Genomic DNA, 15014 nt, shown 5'->3' with positions numbered 1-15014 from the left:
ATAGAGAGAGAGAGAGAGAGAGAGAGAGCGCCTATCACACCAAATAAAACATCCAAAAGGATAGTTTATTCTTTTCCATACTGACCAAGCATTAGACTTGTCAAAGTAAGTACAACTGATTTGGGAAAGGCTTATAATGGTTGCATGCCTTGAATGATATAATCACCATGTTTTAAATTGTACATCTAAAAATTGTTGTTGTTGTTATGTGCCGTGGAGTCGGTTCCAACTCATAGCCGACCACGTACAGGGTTTCCGAGGCTGTAAGTCTTTACAGGAGCAGAAAGCTTCATCTTTCTCCCGCGGAACAGCTGGTAGTTTCAAACTGCTGACCATGAGATTAGCAGCCCAATTCGTAACCACTATGCTACCAGAGCTCCTTGCAGGTGGCATACTTTTAATGTATATTTTCACCACAAAAAAGTTTTTACATACATATTTTTAAAGAAGTAGTATGTTTGTTTAGAATGAGGCCACTGGGCAATAAAGCAAACCCTGAGTGGTTTTGATATAGTTATATTGTTGTTTAGTGCTGTTGAACTGATTCTGGCTCATAGTGACCCTGCATAGGGCTTCCGAGAAGCACCTGGTGAGTTTGAACCACCGTCCTTTCCATTCAAACCGACTTTGTGTCCAGTGGTTATTGCACAGCGCCACACCAAGACTCTAACACAAACATGCAATCTGATAATTTAGAATCTGGTGAAATATTTACCTCATTAATATGCTGTGAAAAACAAAAACAAAAACCATCAAGCAAAGGTTTTACTGACTTGTACTGAGTATATCCAAAAACTCAGAAGGAAACAAGAAGCTCTCTACCTTCCTTCCCAGTCAAAAAAAAATCTACTCTTTGTACCTGCTTGTTTTTCTGTTTTCTTGTACGAGCTCAGAACTTGTTGTTTTTGTCGTTGTTGGTAAGTGCCATCGAGTCGGTTGTAACTCACACTGGCCCTGTATACAGTTTCCAAGGAGAGGCTGCTGAGTTAGAACCACCAACCTTGCAGTTCAAACCAACCGTGCAGTCCAGGGCATTAATCTGCAGCACCACACCAAGACTAAACTCTGTCTGCTTCACCATCAAATCCACAGGTTGGCAAATAAAGAAGTTTGAGAATAGTTCCCGAATAGAGCAACCAAAGAATGTGAATGCTGAAAGAAATGTTCTCCCTTCAGTTCGATGCTTCCTAGCACCTAAGAGACATGCACTGTCTTTGGTTTCTGGGTGTATGTTTAATCAACATTTTTACTCTCTGGAAAAGAGACAAGTAATATAGAAACATGTTATACACTTGTCTTATATTGTTGCACATTTCCAGGTCTTTCTTCCATAGGGTTGCCATTTACATCACTCAGGGACCTTCTGGTCTGGTACGTGGGATACCAATGAGAGGATTCTGAGCAACTTCTGTTATTGGAAGGCGTGATCCTCTTCATCGAGTCCCCTTCCACCCAACACACACCAGGCCAGCATGTAGACTTGACAGCTGAAGTCTGAATTATCATATTGAACTGCTAGCTGAGAACAGTGGCACAACAAACAACACAGAAGCAGTCTGGGTCGTTAACAACTTCACAAAGGCCCCACACCAACCTTAAATACTCTACCTCTGAATTCCTTCACACCAGGGAAAGATAACATCTGTATTGTTGACACCACTGTTGTTTTGAATTTTCACTCATATGTAGACAGACCTAAGCCTCATTCAAACATCCTTCATCCTGTATACTTGCAGTTGAGTTTTTGTATTGTGAAAACGAAGACTAACAGATTCCCACCCTAATAGTCACTGGTTGCCACAGAGTCAGGCACAGTCGAATGGGACACTGGCTGAGTCCTATGCCAGCCTCGAGATCAGTTGCAGATTGGACAATGTTCCTTTGTGATTCACAGGGTTTCTGTTGACTGATATTCAGAAACAGATTGCCAGCTCTTTCTTCCTAGCCTGTCTTATTCTAGAAGTGCCGTCAAAATTTGTTCAGCATCATAGCAACATGATGAGTGGTGATTATTCATGAGTGGCGCTGGTGGAGAACGGAGCCCTCAATATCCCATATGTAGTGTTGCTAAATGCCACTGCATCAGTCCAACCCATAGCGACCCTGTGTATGGTTTCCAAGGAGCAGCTAGTGGGTTTCAACTGCCACACTGAACCACCACTGCCTTATATCCTAATAGTGGTGGTGGTGGTTATGTGCCGTGGAGTTGGTTCCGACTCATAGCAACCCTGTACAGCGTTTCCAAGGCTGTAAATCTTTTTGGGAGCAGAAGTCCTCACCTTTCTCCCATGGAACAGCTGGTAGTTTCGAACTGCTGACCTTAAGGTTCGCAGCCCGATTCGTAACCACTACGCTACCAGAGTTCCTTATCCAAATAGTAGCTACTCGCATTTCTGAAATCTCCTAATGTCTCCCCCGCTCATTCCACTCAACAACAAAAAAAGAATCATATTAAAGCATGTTTCTGTGGCTGTAAAGATGAGAAGGAGATGAAGGCCAGAGAGGTAGATTCAGAATCTCCCCCGAGCTTCTCGAACTCTTCTGCATGCCACCTCTTATGTGACCACCTCTGATACCACGCCTGAAATCAACAAATTGTCACAGCTTGATATGGCTTATGTATTCCTTTAAATAAACATTGCCTGAGTGTCCATCAAATGTCTCCTCTTGTTGTTGTTGTTAAGTGCCGTCGAGTCGGTTCCAACTCATAGCGACCTTGTATAGGGTTTCTGAGCGAGCTTGAACCACCCACCTTCTGGTTCAAATGACTTTGCAGTCTGGCACATTAATCCGCAGTGCCACACCAGAACTCCAAATGTTTCGTCTCCTATTACGGTGATATACATGTAAAAGTCACTTTTGGTCTTCAGATGATTTACAATTTAATAAAGACAATATGATGCTGTAAGGCACTTAAAAACAACAAAAATATTATATATAAAGTCCTGGTGTGGCACTATAGGATAAGCACTGAACTGCTAACCACAAGGTTGTCAGTTCGACCTTGTTGCTATACAGTGTCACTATGAGTCAGAACCGTTTCGACAGCACTTAACAACAACAAAAAAAACCCAAGAGGTGTTGCCACACTCACTTTTAAGAAAGGCTTCTGACCAGGCTAGATTTATCAAGATCTTAACTGAATACGAATATTCCCCATGCTTCTCCATTTCATTCTCCCTCCTTGCCCTCCAAGTCCAGAAAGACAGCACTATGGTGCCAACCAACTGCAAGCCCAGAGACAGGAGGCTGAAGAACTGGCATGATCCTGAGATTTGGAATCCAAAACCCAAAGCTCAAATTCCAGTGTCTTACTACAGACTGTTAACCTAGTGGAACCTCACGCTGCCGGAATCTAGAGAATGGAGGCTGTGGTTGGGCGCTGTTGAGCCAGTTTTTAACAGATAGTTACCCCATGTGACAGAATAGAATTTCCCTATGGGGTTTCTTAGGGTGTGGTGCCATAGGATAAGCACTCAACCTTAAGATTGATTTGATCTGCAAGGTTGACAGTTCAAACTCACCAGCCATTCACGGAAAGTCTACACAGTATCTCTATGAGTTAGAACTCACTAGTCGGCACTTAACAACAACAAAGTAGATTGTCAAGTCTACCTACTGTGGAGGAGCTGGATGGGTTTGAACTACCAACTTTTTGTTTCACAGTCAAGCACTTAGCCCTTGTGCCACTTGTTGCTGTTATTAAGTGCCATGGAGTTGGTTCTACCTCATAGACCCTGTAGAGGTTTTCCAAGGCTCTTAAATCTTTGTGGGAACAGAAAGCATCATCTTTCTCCTGAGGAGTGGGTTCGAACTGCTAACCTTGGGGTCCAGTGCTTATCCTCCAGTGCCTCATCAGGACAGTGCCTCATCAGGACTAAAACATGGTTGTTGTTGTTGTTGTTGTTGTTGTTATGTGCCGTCGAGTTGGTTCCGACCCATAGCAACCCTGTACAGGGTTTCCGAGGCTGTAAATCTTTACGGGAGCAGAAAGCCTCATTTTTCTCCCGCGGAACTGCTGGTAGTTTTGAACTGCTGACTGTGAGGTCCGCAGCTCAGCTCGTAACCACTATGCTACCAAAGATTAAACCATGGTAGTGTCAGTGTTTGATTCATAGGGTTAAAGACTGACGAGCATGTTGGCTAACCCACACTAGTTATTCATTTTTCCTTATCAAATGGGGAAATGGAATATTAGCATATAGAATTACTGTATCTTGAACCCAACTGTCTTTTCCATTTTAACTCTTTCCTAAGTCTTTTAAATAATGCACTTCCTACTTAGACCTTTCCATGGTTTGCACTTACTTCCTGCATTGCAGCCAAAAGATGGACCTCATAATGGCCAGCACAGGTTTGAGCTAAATGAAAATTAAAGTCATTTGAGTACCTCAGTAGCTGCTGTTGTTAAGTACATTGAACGGGTTCTGACCCATAGTGTCCCTGTATAAGGTTTTCAAGGAGTGGTTAGTGAATTTTAACTGCCAACTTTGTGGCTTGCAGTCCAGTGCTTATTCAACACCATACCAGGACTTCTCAGTGGTTGTGTTGTTGTTGTTGTTGTTAGGTGCTGACTCACAGCGACCTTATGCACAACAGAACGAAACACTGTCCGATCCTGGGCCAACCTCACTATCATTGCCACGCTTGAGCCCACTGATGCTGCCACTTTGCCAATCCATCCTGCTGGGCGTCTTCCTCTTTTCCTCTGACCCTCCACCCTACCAAACATGATATCCTTCTCCAGTGACTGGTCCCTCCTGACAATATGTCCAGAGTATGAGAGAGGAAGTTTGTAGTTCCTAGTAAATTATTAAGTATAACAAGAGTTTAATGTTCCATGTCTAAAGGTTTTATTTCCAACTGAAACACTAAGTCTCTTTCTTCCATTCTAGGCAAAGGGGAAAAAGCAAAACAAAACCCATATAATACATTGAGCTCCGTACTATTATACTGTCTCTGAAACAATGGCAGCAGGATCCTGGCAGCGAGCCCAGGACCTCCCTCCACCTGTCTCTTCTTCATGAGAACGTGGTGTGGCTCCCTCGGTGGAGGAGCTAGGGAGCACAGCATCTTCAGAAAAAGTCAAAGCAATTATACCCAGAGTAAATAAACTCACAAGTCTGAAATCATGCTATGCCTCCAGATTTTACTACACACACAGTGGGATGCTCAGATTTGCAATTTCTCTTCTTGTTCTGGGCCCATCCAAGTGTGGAGTAATTCAATTATACCCAGTGTTTTCATTAGTACATAGTTACAAGAGTGTATTCAAATAGTACATGGAAAATCAGGTTGTCTGACAATAAATCAATCTTGTAAAAGGATACCTTTCTGATGATATTAGAAGGTTTTGGATAGAGTCAGAGAAAATGTGGAACAAAACTCAAAATTATATTTAAAAAAAAAAGGCCAGCGTTATTGATCAGAAAGAGATTGGAGAAACTCAAAACTATGGCCCTGGGCCACCCTTCAGGTGTGGAACAGTACTCACCCTTGTGGCCCAGTTTTTAGTGAAGCAGTAGATACATATATAGGAAGAAAGTATATAGGAAGGACAACAACACTAGTAAGGTATGCTTGGCATGTAATGGTCAACCATTCAAGATCAAAAGGGCAACATTTACCTGAGGACAAAGTTGAAAAGGGAGGGAAAGGAAGGTAGAAGGAAAACAAAAATCACAGGGAGGATGTGGGTTGTTGCATGGAGGGCATTACAATCACTGTGATGAAACAAAGTGTAGGATTTGTTGACAATCATTGAGATGAAACAAAGTGTAAGATTTGTTGAATGTAAAACTGATGATGTGTCTGTCAACCCTTACTCAAGTCACAACAAAAAGTTAAAAAAAAAAAAAAGCACCACACACAAAACACATACATATTTTTCTAACTGCTCAGGAGGAGTCCCTGGTGGCCCAAATGGTTAAGTATTGGATTATATTACTAATCAAAAGGTTGGCAGTTCAAACCCACTTAGAGGCACTTGAGTAGCAAGGCTTCTGAAAGGTCACATTCTTGAAAGCCTTATGAAACAGTTCTACTCTGTACATATTCCTAAGAGGTCACCGTGAGTGGGAATTGATACCAACTAAGTCTTGGTGTGGCTCTGTAGGATAAGCACTGGACTGCAAGTTTCGTTTGAACAGTAAGGTTGGCAGTTCAGATTTAACAGCTGCTTCTCGGAAACTCTATAGAGTCACTATGAGTCAGAGCCGATTTGACAGCATTTAACAACATACAACACTGGTGTGGCGCTGTAGGATGAACACTGGACTGCTAACTGGATGGTTGGCGGTTCAAACCCATCAGCCACTCCTTGGAAACCCCATACAGGGCCAGTATAAGTCAGAAATAACTTGACAACACTTAAAAACAATGGCACTGTATGATAAGCACTGGACTACTAACCCACCAACTGCTCCTCAGGAGAAAGATGAGGCTGTGTGATCCTGTAAGGATTTACAGCTTAGGAAACCATATGCAGGGTCGCTGTGAGTCAGAACTGACTAAATGGCAGTGAGATGTTTTGTTGTTGTTGTTGTTTTAATAGCAACATTATTATCCAAAGGATAGAAAGTCATGATTCTTTGATGTTTAAAATAATAATAATAATAATAATAATAATAATAATAATCAATTACTGGCAAGAAGCTACCTGAAAAAAAAAAAAAAAAAGGAAATATTTACTTAATTAACAAGAAATTATTAGAGTCTACGCCACATACTGTACCAGGGACCAGGAATATAAATGAATCATGGTGCCTTTCTCAATGAGTCTGCAGTCAGTTAGTGAGACAGACAGTAAATAAAGTTATAAGACATTAAAAGAATTAAAGTTTAAACATGCACAGGTTACACTGTGTCATGCTCTTGCAGCTGACATTTTGCTAAGATGCTAGAAACTATGGCAACAGCAATCTTTTGAAAGCCAGCAGGGCCACCTGTGGTGGACAGGTTTCAGTGAAGCTTCCAGACTAAAAGAGACAAGTAAGAAAAGCCTGGTGATCTTTCTCTGGAGATTTGTCAATGAAAACTCCATGGATCATAACAGAAAATTGTCCAATACAAACAAGTCATCAGGAAAGACCAGCTACTAGACAAAGACATCATGCCTATTAAGACGAGGGCCAATAAAAATGAGGAAAACCCTCAATACAATGGACTGATCCAATGACCACATCAGTGAACTCACATATACCCAAGATCATGAAGATGACACACGACCAAGCTAAGATTCGTTCTGCTGTAGGTAAGGTTGTCATAATTTGGAGCTGGCAAGAATACCAGGTACCAAAAGGACTGAGGGAGTGGTCCAGGTAGAGGGTCAGGAAATCTTTTTCAAAGAAAAGATGATCTTTGCTGTGAGTGCTATTCAATAGGAAGACGGTGTGGGATGGATATTCAAGCAAAAAGAATAGTGTGAACAGTGTTGAACTGCCTGATGTGGTTAGGGATAAAGGAGCAATATGGTGGCAGAGGAGACGGTGGAAGAGGGAGAAAGGGACCTGAGTAATAAGAGATAATAAAGCCAGAGAGGTCGACACTTGGGGCTGGGAGTGGTCCTGAAAAGGTGCTGAACTCTGTTTTGGACAGATCAAGCTACAGTTGGAATAGAAGGTGGGTTCGAAAGTGTCAGACTTTAGCTGGAAGTTACAACAATCCAGATGAACAGACTGGAGGGGATGCACATGGGCAATTTTAAGGAAGTGCAACATAAGAGTTTGACTATCACGGTGGAATATGGGTTTGAGCTCTGCTGACCATCTTTCTCAGGCTTTTAGACATCTCAGTCTGGACAGATGGTCCATGTGCACATAAGGGTCTGGTTGTGTCTAAATGACTGCCCTCACAGACCTGCATGATCTAGTTCATTAATGACATCATCCTCCACTCAGTGGCTGAAGTCAGAAGTCTCCCTTTCTCTTAGACAGAGTCCAGATTACTTTAGTTACAAAATATCCTTTGATTCAAACTACTTCTCTCTCAGGAAATGGCCACTAGCCTAGTTCCGACAACCATCCCTTCTCTTGTGTAAGACTGTTGTCATTGATGGGAGATCAGTTTCTGGGAAGTGGTGGGGCTAAAACCTTGGTCAACAGAGGCAAACTGTGAGTGGAAAGTGGGTTAGAATACAAAGTAAGAGGCCACCCTAGAAGACTATGGCTACAAAGTGGTTAAGGGTTCGAGGTAGGCTGTGAGGCAACATGTGTGTGCATTCATGTGTGTTTTACAATTCCTTCTAACACTCTCAAATATAAGTTGAACTGACAAATTAAGTGAATGGTGAGGTTATATTCAAGAACAGAATAAGCATGCATCCAATGAAGGTTACAAACACTCAAATAATAATTGCATTCATAGAGGAGGAGAATTACCCAGTCAAAAACGAAAAAAAGAAAATTTTATCAAAATATAATTGTAATCAATGAAGCCTTCTAGATTTCAGAACAGACCATTAAGCTCCGACCATAACTCTCTGGGATGACATCACCCTGGCTCCAATAGACAGGTATTTTCATAGTCACCTCAAAACTTCCTTCCAGAAAGACTCAGATTTCACCTATGATCCACTGATCCTATCCCTTCATGCAAAGAGCTTCAAATGTCCATTATTACCCCAAATCAGATTATATACAGAAAGCATAGGAAAAGAACACATTTGAAGAAATAATAAAGAAGTCGCAATTATAGGACTCATTAACAAAGGAAACACAAGTGGACAAAAAGGGCCACCCTTTCCTTCACAAATAGGTTTTTCTTTTAAGTCCTCATCAGATATAAAGTTCTATCCGTTCCCATGGTATTAGTTTCATTTACAACGGTTTAGAGAACACGTTGAGGAAAATGAGCTTAAAACACTGAATTACTTTTCAGGAGCCATATGCTTCTCATGCAATTAACAATACATTCAGCATCAATAAGCTGTAATTTTAGAAACATGTATCCACAAACATTAATCAGTGCTAAATTCAATTTCTAGTTAGTTTCTGCTTTTCACGCTCAACTCTCCAAGGCTATTCTACAAGATTATCTCAGAACTATTAATTTTCTTATTATGAGAGCCGAATACATTCCTAGGGGGTGAAAAAAGTGTTGTGAAAGAAATGTATACACATAGAAACCAAATTAAGCTTTTATGGAAAAACAATTTTCTAATAGAAGGCACCATTTCTCTGACCAAAGACTTGATCCCAAATCTTTCACAGAAATGACTAAATAATTCTGTAAGTAATCAATTTGCAAATAATATTTCAGAATAGGTTGAAACATTCTAAATTGTATATGTATAAACCACATACATTTAAATACAGTGTTTCACAAGGAGCCCTGGTAACATAGTGGGTTATGAGTTGGGCTGTTAACCTCAAGGTCAGCAACAGTTGGAATCCACAGCCGCTCTGCGGGAGAAAGATAAGGTTTTCTGCTCCCATAAAGATTTACAGCCTCAGAAACCCCATACAGGGTAGCTGAGTCAGAACCAACTCCATGGCACACCACCACCTGAGGACTCAGCTAGGGCACAACATGTTTCTAAGGGAGCCTGTGCAAGGTGGAACAAATCTTCATTGTGAGCAACGGTTCCCTGCATTATAGGAATGGACCAGTAGCACTTTACTAGAAATGGTGACAAGCAAATAAAACATACACAGTTCCAAATGCCTCCCCTACCCTGGGAAGATACTGCCCCCCAAATGACTGAGAATCAATTTCCCTTGTTTAGTAGGGGGAAAAAAAAAAACATTAGCCCAGACCGGAGGAATCATTGTAACCCACATTTATAGCAGCAGCAGGGCCTGAGTGCTGGTTTCCTGGAAACCAGAGCCATCAAGGGGACTCCAGCAGTGGGTTAATGCGCTAGACTTTCAAAGTCAGTTTGATCCACGAAGTTCGTGGTTCAAGTTTACCAGCAGTACCTCGGAAACCATATACAGGGTTGCTATGGGTCGGAACCAAACTTGACAGCATTTAACAGCAACAACAGATAGTACTGTTATCTTTGGTCTCAATTGTCCTACTTCAGGAAATTCGTTCATCAAGTATTTTCTAAGCTTATAGCTAACCATCATGTTAACCACTCATCTGTCCATTCCTCTTAAATTTCCTTGCCCCCTTTACTCATGTCCTTCTCAGTCCCAATCTTGAACCTACCGTTTCCACCCCTCAATCTGGGCTCCCTTTGGAGTCACATATTGGCTTTCTCACACCTGTTCAGTCCAATCAGCCGATGGCATCTTTAATTTCACAAAGAAAACAAGTGGTCTCTACTTCTACCTGCTCCACCCACAAACTAATCTGTTGTTGTTGTTGTTAAGTGCCTTCGAGTCGGTTCTGACCCATAGCGACCCTGTACAGGGTTTCCGAGGCTGTAAATCTTTACGGAAGCAGAAAGCCTCATCTTTCTCCTGTGGAACAGCTGGTAGTTTCACACTGCTGACCTTGCGGTTAGCAGCCGGATTCGTAACAACTAAGCTACCAGAGCTGGCCTTGTAGTGCAATGCTTAAGAACTTGGTTACTAACTGAAAGGTTGGCAGTTCAAACCCACCCAGCAACTATGTGAGAACAATACCTAGGGCTGTTCTTCTGTAAAGATGAGAGGCTAGAAAACATTATGGGGCAGATTTGCTCTGTCATATGGGGTCACTATGAAATGAAAAGAGTCCAGTGGTACTTAACAACAACAGCTACAAAATGAGAAAAGGTATTTTCTCTCCTAGCCTCTACTTTCCTTTTTATTTATCTTATTCATACTGTGGACTGAGAATCACAAAGTCGGCAGTACAAACTTACCAGAAGCTCCTAAAAAACCCTAAACAGGGTCTCTATGAGTTGGAACCAACTTGACAACACTTAACATAACATTGAATATGTTATCAGGAGGGACCAGTCCCTGGAGAAGGATGTCATGCTTGGTAAAGTGGAGGAAAAAAGTGGAGGGTCTTCCTTCTAAAAATGAGGAAGACCCTCAATGAGATGGATTGACACAGTGGCAACAGGAATGAATTCAAATAGAACAATTGTAAGGATGGCACAAGACAGGGCGGTGTTTCGTTCTGTTGTGCATGGACTGTTATGAGTCAGAATTAACTAAGCAACTAAGCAGTGCCTAACAACAACATGGTATTCTAGATTCTACTAGTAAGCGGAAGAGAAACAGTGTCATACTGAACCTTTTTATACATTTGAGAGTAAGTCTAATGGGGCTTCTCTATTGTTGAGGGAAAACATGTTAAGTAGATAGAAGCTTATTTGTGTTCCTTGTCTTTCAAGTGTAGCTCTTTTTCCTTAAGTCAGTATTGAACTATATTTTTCTGGTATCTGCTACATTTTAAAAATTTCATAACGTAGAAAAATGTTTTACGTTAAAATCCCCATTTCAGTCCTCTAGATTTATGTTCTTTAATTTTTTACTTTCTATTTTACTAATTGGTAATATTGAAAGTGCCAAGAGCCAACAGATCTGTGTTGGAAGAAGTGCAGCCAGAGTGCTCCTTGGAGGCCAAGATGGCCAAACTTTGTCTCTCTTATTTTGGACATATTGTCAGGAGGGGCCAGTCTCTGGAGAAGGATATCGTGTTTGGTAAGGTGGAGGGTCAGAGACAAAAAGGAAGACCCCCAATGAGATGATCAGGTAGTGTTTTCGTTCTGCTGTGCACAAGTTTGCTATGAGTCAGTACCAACTCGATGGCACCTAACAACAACAATTGATAAGGAGCTCTGGTAGCATAGTGGTTATGAGTCGGGCTGCTAATCTCAAGGTCAATAGTTCAAAACTACCAGCTGTTCTACAAGAGAAAGATGAGGCGTTCTGCTCCCATAAAGACTTAAAGAGTTGCTATGAGTCAGAACCGACTCCATGTCATGTAACCACCACCACCACCAAGTGATAAAAGCTAAAAATATGAGGCCACATTTTAAATACTGTTTTTATATTTATATTTACTCACACAGTAGTCTCTCCATACTTAGATGTTGGGGAATATATGTCAGTCAAAACCTTGCAGAGTCTGACAGGGCTTGGTTGCTTACCCGGATGTAGGCGTCCTGGTGGTGCTTAGCGAAGTAGAGCATATTGTCTAGGGCTAACATTCCAGGAGGAGTCTGGGTGAAGTCCATCGCTGGGTTCACATGATTCTGGGATTAAAACAAAATATGCAGCAGCATTAATTCTTCAGCGGATTTCACCCATCAGCACTGGTAAAGTAGCCCACAGTGAGCTCCCACATAATCAAATAAGGATGGCACTACCTATCTCTGTGTTAACCTACAGGAATGGTAGGGGGAGAGTTTCTATGCACACCTCTGGTGCTGTAGGATCAGCACTGGACTGCAAACCACAAGGTTGGCAGTTCAAACCCACCGGCTGCTCCTTGGAAACCCTATTTGGGGTCACTGTGAGTTGGAACCAACTCGACAGCATGTAATAACAACAACATAGTTTCGGCAAAAGCAGCTTTTATACCTTGGGTGAGAAAGTCAACCGAAAATGAAAATACACGTGGGACAAAGAAACCTTCACAAAGGTGTAACTTCTCCTGGCTGTAGTAGAGGGTCCCTGGTGGTGCAGTGGTTGAAAGCATTTGCCTTTTAACCTGAAAGATGTGACTGTCTGCTTTTGTAAAGATTACAAGCTTGGGAGGACTAGAGGGCAATTCTAGTCTCTCCTATGGGGTTGCTAGGAGTCAGACTCAAACTGATGGAAATGAGTTTGAGGGGGCTGTGGCTATGGAGCCAGCAGTATTTAGAAGAATGACCTAGGATAAAGCCCACCTCTGCTATTTAAAGTAAAAGCTGACCCTTAGGAAGACATTCACCTCTCTGTACCTTTACCTCCACATCCTCCCTTGGAGAAGGGTTCATTAAGGCCACGCCTGTCAGTGGGCTTTGGGGACCATACAGGTTTGTGTAACCAATAAGCCTGTTGAGCAGATATACTTGATACAGTTCATATATCCACAGCACCCTGACAAGTCTCCTCTCAAGGAGTGGTCAGAACACAAAGTGCCGAGACCATAGACTGGACAATAGTTTCAAATACAGTTGATTCTCAATATTTTCAGTAGTATCGTTACATAAAATTGCTGCAATACTGAATTAGTGAATAGTGAAACATTGCAAAAACAGGGTTAGGTTCCCTTGAGCCTCTGGTCACAACAGTCTCCTCAACTAGTGGCTACATAATACACTTGTCTTACGCATGCTTCTGTTTATACCTTGTTGTTCATTAACATTAACCTCAGGCCAACAGCTCTATCACTCAGGCCTCAATGAAGGTTACGGAACACACATATTTTATCTGTAAAGCACATCACAGTCTGTTTGCACTTAGGAACACACTACACAGCACTTCAGCTCCATGCTTGGAGGGCATTTAAGCGGTGAAACCAACAACAACAATGAACACAAAAAGGCAGGAAACATGGTATAAATAGATCACAAAAAAGACACATTTATAGTACAAGAGCTGAAATAAGAAGGCAGAGGATAGGACTGTTCGATCTCAGCTTGGAATATATGGGCACACTGAGAAACTCAAGCTTTTCCCCATTCTGCACATTTCCAAGGCACAGTGGGTAAAGAAGCATCAGGCTGCTAAGCTAACAGTGAGTGGTTTATGCCCAGCAGCCTCTCTGCAGGAGAACAATGAGGTTGTCTGCCCCATAAAAATGTATTGTCTTGGAACCTCATAAGGAACAGTTCTACTCTGTCCTCTTGGGTCACTATGAACCAGAATTGACTCAGCGGCAGTGGGTTGTTGGTTTGGGTGCATGTCCATGAATGTGTGCACCAGTACTGTGAATATTGACTTGACCTTGCAAATATGATCCTGCTAGTACTACGAAGCAAGTGTATGCCTGACCAACTGACACCACTGCTCCGTACATACCAGTCTCCTGTTGCCGAGACTCATGCAGCTCTCCACCACAAATTACCACAGTATCCAGAATCACGCAGAAAATTCAGATCTAAACTGTGAAGGATTTCAGTGAATGCACATTTTCTTCCATGTTTAAAAGATGAAACCTACGTTAGCAGGATGTTAAGAAAGCCGCTGGTGTTTTATTTTTTAACCTCATGACCCAGGTAATTTGTATGAGACAAAACATATTTGTGCCGTTCCTGAATACTTTTTATTACCATATTTTTGCAAATAGCATGCAAACATAAATGACATGAAGAAACATATAGCAGACAGAAATGATGCAATTATAAAAAAATGCAACCAAAGCACATGTCTTCTGGCATTTAGAAAAATGATTTTCATTCACCCTTATCCAATAGTCCACAAATGTCACTTATAATCATATTTGTATAATAAAGGGATAAGTGATGGTCAGGAAGTCATGGGTCCCCCCGCTAAGACTGAAATTCAAAGGGAACACGTGAGCAGGCATGTAAGCTTGCTGATGACCACATTGGTCTACTGGTGAGTGGAAGAGGGGGAAAGGCAGTAATGAAGAGATAGGCTAAGTTCAACCATGTTCCATAGACTTCCGTTGACCTGGAGATGTAAGACAAAAGGAAGGGCTGGTTGGTCCAAAGTGTGGTGAGACCTGGGGACACCTGAGCCCATGGAAAAGGACATAGCCACAGAGGGCTAGAGCTCAGAGTGAAGCATCCAGCTGATATGAAGTGAGGGGAGATGCACAAGAATATCCACACTTGCAGATAGCACTCATTTGACCTAGCCTCGGTGGCTTGATAAAACATGACTAGAGAAAGATTTTTTTAAATTTCTTTTTTTTGATAAAGGAAATGAGGATAAATTGCTACAATTTGATGAACTTGACCTACACTTATGGAGGTAGTAGCTCTAAATACCAACAGAGAGAGAAGGAGCTTCATATCAAGTATCAATGCTATCCTCTCTCTACACAGGGTAGAAAGGGACAAGAAACTTAGATATTGGCTACCTAAAATGAGGGGGTGATAAAGGCATGAAGTGACTGGCTTACAAGGTTTCAAGGGGGAGTTAAGTTTAAGAGTGTGTGAGGGAAGAAAGAGTCCCCAT

General features: G+C 41.8%; 1 protein-coding gene across 4 annotated transcripts in view; it reads right to left on the bottom strand.

The window, feature by feature from the left end:
• The window catches only part of ELMO1 (engulfment and cell motility 1), a 660529-nt gene that overhangs the window by 394624 nt on the left and 250891 nt on the right, over positions 1 to 15014 (bottom strand). For all 4 annotated transcript variants that reach the window (XM_006832125.1, XM_006832127.1, XM_006832126.1 and 1 more), the window contains one exon: positions 12032 to 12136. In XM_006832125.1, coding sequence (XP_006832188.1) covers positions 12032 to 12136 — 105 coding nt within the window. The remainder of the gene's footprint in view (positions 1 to 12031; positions 12137 to 15014) is intronic.

This window comes from Chrysochloris asiatica, unplaced genomic scaffold (genome assembly GCF_000296735.1).
Source record: "Chrysochloris asiatica unplaced genomic scaffold, ChrAsi1.0 scaffold00006, whole genome shotgun sequence".
NCBI classification, from domain to species: Eukaryota; Metazoa; Chordata; class Mammalia; order Afrosoricida; family Chrysochloridae; genus Chrysochloris; species Chrysochloris asiatica.
The sequence above is the reverse complement of the archived record's forward strand: the minus strand, read 5'-3'. Positions and strand labels throughout refer to the sequence as shown.